Source organism: Oratosquilla oratoria, chromosome 21 (genome assembly GCF_046742065.1).
Source record: "Oratosquilla oratoria isolate Oo_2021 chromosome 21, ASM4674206v1, whole genome shotgun sequence".
NCBI lineage: Eukaryota > Metazoa > Arthropoda > Malacostraca > Stomatopoda > Squillidae > Oratosquilla > Oratosquilla oratoria.
The window spans coordinates 20,072,515-20,078,514 of NC_134797.1; the positions used below are offsets into that span (position 1 = coordinate 20,072,515).

The following is a 6,000-nucleotide window of genomic DNA, read 5'->3' on the forward strand; positions in this document are numbered from 1 at the left end:
AATATCTAGAAAACCACCCCCCCCCCCTTTTGATTTGTGTTCTCGGAGCCATGCTCAACGGTTTTCACGCCCACACAAAGCACTCAAACACACACCCTCCCCCCCCCCCCCTGCGTGTTGCCACATATTTGTTTTAAGCTAGGTAATTAGAATAATTAGGATTGTGTTTAACCCGCTCGTGAACAGTGTCTACCTCAAAGAACACTTGGAACTGTGTCACCCTCCCGCATGAACATTATTCGTAGTACCCTTCGCAACTAGGGACGGAGACATAGTACTATTGGCAACGTCGGAAGCCGGCTAGCGGACATCGTGACCTGACCTGTCGCAGGACACAGGCAGTCTAAGCATCGAGTTCGAAAAAGGAGGTCAGACCGCTCGATCTCGGAAGAATAAGCGCGTCCTTTCCTCCCTCAAGTGACTGTTGGGGATTTATATCCTCTTGAATAAATCGAGTGTCGATTATTTGGGTATAAACCCCTCAAGCAAAAACTGAGTGTAGTGCGATTGACCGGGAAAAGTACGTCGACGAAGTGACTTACAACCCCCATCACAGCGCGCCCAGGCCGTCCACCCCCCGCCCCCACCAAACGAAGTGGCGCCGATCGAAGCTCAGCAGGAGATCAGGCTAATTGAAGACGTCTCCACAAGCAAGACAATTATAAGTACTCATTCAACAACAATTTCGTAAGCTAGGAACGCGCGCAGGGAATAGATAGGATGTATGTATGTATGTGAACACAACTGTTAAAACCCTTATTTAATGTCAAGTAGCTTAATTTTAGTGTTTAATTATTCAATTCATTAAAACTCACAATAGGAGTTCTGGGTTTCATTAGCCTAGGACGGTTCACTTAATGAGTTGTCCCATCATACCCCTCTTTGATTTACTCACGCTTGCCTTGGAGGGAAGGCGAGTGGTCCCGAGATGTGATAAAAATCACCTGACTTCGGTTCCCCAACTGCAGCTATCTTCCCCCTCCCTTCATCAATCACTTAAGGTACGTGTTACCCACACCACCTCATCTACCACCTTCTTCCACTGTCCAGGAATTTCCGTCAATATATGTATATATATATGTATATATATATATATATATATTTATAAATATATATATTTATATATATACATATATATATATATATATGTGTGTGTGTGTGTGTGTGTGTGTGTGTGTGTGTGTGTGTGTGTGTGTGTGTGTGTGTGTGTGTGTGTGTGTGTGTGTGTGTGTGTGTGTGTGTGTGTGTGTGTGTGTGTGTGTGTGTGTGTGTGTGTGTGTGTGTGTTTCTACTGTTAATGGTACATTTCAGGCTCTATTTACCTTCGCGGAGGATGTTGAATGGCATCGCGGTGCAGTTGAGGTGCTCGAGGAAGCAGTCGTGGTAGTGAAGTGTGAAGTAGAGGTTGTTCTCGGTGTAAGCCATCTCCGCTGGTGTCATGATCCAAATGTCCTCCTCCCGAATGCACTGTGGACCTGACCATGGCCAGAAACTGGCATACTGAGCCCGTTTGTCCAGCTTTAGTGGCCAACAAAACAAACGGAGAATACATCTAGTTCATACCAAGTAAACAGTACTTTTGGAATACAATAAAGCCACATTTATATCTTGTGAAACTTGAAAACAAATGTTAATGAGTACTTGATTTTTCTTGTTGTATGTCTGATCATATTATCTTTATGTTCTTTTAATGCCAAAATCATAAATGAATACACACACACACACACACACACACACACACACACACACACACACACACACACACACACACACACACATGGTACAGTGGTACTCTTCTCTGCAGCTAATTTATCGACTCTGTCCCTTCCTGGGCCGAAAAACAACAACTCAGCATCGTTGCACTGCGAACCGACACTCCACCATTAATGGGCAACTTGTGTGTGCAGTTGTATAACTACTATTTCAATCTCCTCCCTGTTGCACAGTCCGTCCACTGATATTGAACTATTCTTATGTCACCAGTCACCCCTTTCACGTGTTACCATCTTTATTTCATGGATATAAGTCATGCTCCATACACCATAACCATCTGCATTAATCTCCTTCATACGTTTATCCACAGAACGAATGAACAAAAGGGGTGAAAGTATTCCACCCTGTGGCACGCATCGAGACACAGAAATCTTATTTTTTGTTAACCACTCTGGGGGCCATTACTACACTTACAACTGCCACCTAGACATTAGCCCTGATTAGTGAGAGAGGCAGGGGAATATGCGCAATGAAATACTCACTGTGGAGATGTCGAGAGCGATGCTGGCCGCTGTGGAAGGCGCGACGCTAACGCCGTGGGTGTGAGTGGCCACGGCAGGGGTCGTGTCGAAATTCGAAATTGAGATCTGGAAGCCCTCCTGTGCCAAGCCAACTTCAGAGAGTATCAGAGGGCTGTACCCTGCCAAGGGAATCTTTAATATTTAGGTTTATGTACACAATCACACACACACACACACATCTCTCTCTCTCTCTCTCTCTCTCTCTCTATATATATATATATATATATATATATATATATATATATATATATGTATAATATATATATATATACATATATATATGGGAAAAGGTGGAGGGGGAAACACGGGTCTTTATCTGATTATCGAGTTTATTCCTGACCGGTTTCGCTTACAATAGCTTCTTCAGAGGAGTGTTGTAAGAAGAAGCTATTGTAAGCAAAACCGGTCAGGAATAAACTCGATAATCAGATAAAGACCCGTGTTTCCCACTCCACATTTCCCATAATTTGTCCCAAGGTCTATACATATAAATATATATATATATATATATATATATATATATATACAGAATATGTGTATATATATATATATATATATATATATATATATATATATATATATAATGTATACATACATATATTCATATGCATACGTACATTTATTTCAGCAGCGAGTACTCACTCATATACTCATTTAGGTGATTAGCGAGAAGAAGCGTAGAACCTCCGATTCGTCCCGAGATGGTTTGCTTGAAAAAGTTCTCCTGACGGCCTAACGTGGAAAAGCAGAGGCCCATGCTGGTGACATAGGGCCTTAGCATCTTCTCACAGCATTCCCGGCTGAAGTACTCCGCTGTCTCGCTGAAGCAGCCCATTACAATCTCTTCACATCTAAGCACACAATGCGTTCAGAAATACATCAAGCTTAGGGGTTGACTCATAGAACATTGTTAGTAAAACATTAGCTAGAATAAATATCGGACATATAATTTCATTTTCCCAGGCTATTTTTTCAACGTGGAAAAGAAAATCGTTCTTTGAAAATGAATCTAGTAAGTTACTGAATGGTGGAGCCTACTTATTCTTGCTACGATTGAACCCACTCTTTTCTCAAAAGTAGATTTATTTGATATCTAATTCTTACTTGGAGTGAATAGCGTCCTGATCAATTGAATACTGGTCTAAAAGGAGGGATAATTTTATATAACAAATATTTGCATGCACCTTACCTGGGTGAGAGCATGTGCACCATCTCCTCGAGGCTGACATTGTGCAAGGCAAGGAACTTGTTGAGGTCGTCCTTGAGTACCTGCCTCAAACGAGTGTCGTGAGAAAGAGTGCTGGTGATGACCTCGGTGCCCCGAAGTGCCACCAGAAGGTATGAGGCCAGAGTTTCACTCACGTTGAACTCTGACGGGCAAAGGAGAAAGAATGGGATTCAAGAGTGATATGGAAGTGTCTTCACGGTTAATGTGGGTGAGGGTGAAAATGTGATGATGGGATATATGGGGTTTTGTTAGTGCATATGGACCTCGTAGTGAGAAAACTGAAGAGGAAAGGGAAGCTTTTTGGGTGGATTTAGAGTTTTGAGAAGAATGTGAATGTAGTGGTGTTGGGGAATCTGAATGCTAGAGTAGGAAATGAGCTAATAGATGGAGTAGTAGGGAAGATTAGATTCCCAGATACGAAGAAAGGGGAGAGTTGATGTTGGAGATGTGTTTAGAAATGGAGTTGATGATCGCAAACACATCGTTTAAGAAGAGAGCAAAGCGTAAGTATACATGGGAAAGGGTGATGGGCAGAAGGGTGGTTGATAGGGTATTAATGGATTATGCAATGGTAGCAAAAGGAAAGATAGATGTTCTGGACGTTCATGTTTTCTCGGGAGGGGGGTATCATATACATACATACATATGTGTGTGTGTGTGTGTGTGTGTGTGTGTGTGTGTGTGTGTGTGTGTGTGTGTGTGTGTGTGTGTGTGTGTGTGTGTGTGTGTGTGTGTGTGTGTGTGTGTGTGTGTGTGTGTAAGATAGAGAGGTGCTGAGAATTAACAAATTAACTGAAAAGGAATACCAGAAGTGAGGAAGACTCACTTTCCATCTTGCTTTTCCAGAATCCGGCCAGATCGCAGAGTGTGACGTCCGGGAACCGGAGACCAGAACTCCGATTGTCCTGGTAATTTACCTCGGAGGTCGGTCGGCGAAGGACGAAGGCTAGGTAGGTGGCCTCCGTAGCCATGAAGATCAGGAGGCCCACACTGAGTTGGGGAAGAAAGTTTAGATAAAATAAATCTCAATAGCCCAGCATCAGATCTTTCATGCCATAGAGATGCGAAAAATATCAAATGGTTTACCACTTTTCATCGGCAGTAGGAATATTTTTACGAGTCGCACAAAAAGAATAACATGAGGGATAGGATCCAGAATTGGTCAATGGACTCCTACTCTCGAAACACCTGAGAAAGTTTCCAACTCTGGCTCTGATTCGGGAATTCTCCTCCCCGCGCCATATGTCTCACCAGTGAAAGAAAAAAATGTGTAGATATACCTGACTGCGGTGACAAAAGCCCAGAAAAGACGAAGACCGAGAGGAAGCCTGACCTCGACGATGTGGTTGAAGCCATGGGCGGTGGTCTGCTGACAGAACTCGCTGTAACAAAGATTGAGTGGGATTAGATTCCTGTGAGCGACTGAGGGAGCGAGGGAGGAAGAGGAGGAGAGAGATCAAGACCAATGGTTCTTAACCCCGAAGTGGGGATATAGAAAATATATTGTCAGTTAGTGAATTCCTGGTGATTTTAATCAGTGTTGAAGTGATCAGGATGCAGAGTTATAACAACTCCTCAATGGGCCGATTTTCGTAAAATATGAATTTGAATAGTTAGAAGACTTCGCTTACAGCATTCTAAACTTCCCTAAGAACACTTTTGTCCTCTAAGTTTCTCATTCAGCTTCTCAATATATGACGCAAAGGTAATTTGGAGATTCGAAAAGCAAAAGATTGTAACCGAAGTCATTTCTACTGAAACCAATTCACAGCAGTTGACGACACTCGGCCCAGTGTGAAGCGTCGCTTAATCGAATTCGTTACCCTTCATTCAGGAGACACCCTCCCAGTTTAATAATAGGCCGCCTGCCCAGATTCAGCCCAAGAATCTATGAATAGAGACACCAGGTCTGGTTTTTAATCCTATCAGTGTGCTGATACCCCTTTTGATTGAGGGAGAAAAGTAGCCGAATTACAGAAGCTTACATCAAAGACTCCGTTGCTCTTGTTGTGAAACTCTGGGCTCTTGTGAGGATTTTGTCCTTAGTAGCCTTAGAAATTTGGCTCAAATTCCCTTTTTTCTGCTGCTGTAGGCTAGTACTCCTCCCCCGGGGAAAACTTGCCACCTCCTCACTGCTCTTACTCCCCCTCCGAAGCCCCCCAGGGATTATTTTGGATTTCTTTGGAGTTGATATCTTCTTCATCGTGACGGTCCTCTGGCTTGTTACAGTCTTTGGGCTTGTCTTTGTCATTGCTACTATCCTGGTGTAAGATGGTGGGTCGAATCGAATGTAAAACACATTCTCGTTATCTCCAGGCCGTTCTCCTTTGTTTTCCATTATCTAAAAAAAAAAAAAAAAAGGGAAGCGTTATATTTCTTGTAGGGGTAATTTAGAGGATGCGTCTGCAATGGAAGAAAAATTGTTAATTGAGGCACGAATTGTTTATAAGATATGTATTATAATATACCAATCAGTAA

General features: G+C 42.7%; 1 protein-coding gene across 2 annotated transcripts in view; it reads right to left on the reverse strand.

Moving 5' to 3' along the window:
• The window catches only part of LOC143036744 (acid-sensing ion channel 2-like), a 14,702-nt gene that overhangs the window by 7,357 nt on the left and 1,345 nt on the right, over positions 1-6,000 (reverse strand). For both annotated transcript variants that reach the window (XM_076204432.1, XM_076204431.1), the window contains exons 2-8: positions 5,508-5,863; positions 4,803-4,904; positions 4,349-4,512; positions 3,484-3,664; positions 2,937-3,145; positions 2,256-2,413; positions 1,323-1,518 (exon numbers count right to left, since the gene is read on the reverse strand). In XM_076204432.1, coding sequence (XP_076060547.1) covers positions 1,323-1,518; positions 2,256-2,413; positions 2,937-3,145; positions 3,484-3,664; positions 4,349-4,512; positions 4,803-4,904; positions 5,508-5,860 — 1,363 coding nt within the window. In that variant the 5' untranslated portion in view covers positions 5,861-5,863. The remainder of the gene's footprint in view (positions 1-1,322; positions 1,519-2,255; positions 2,414-2,936; positions 3,146-3,483; positions 3,665-4,348; positions 4,513-4,802; positions 4,905-5,507; positions 5,864-6,000) is intronic.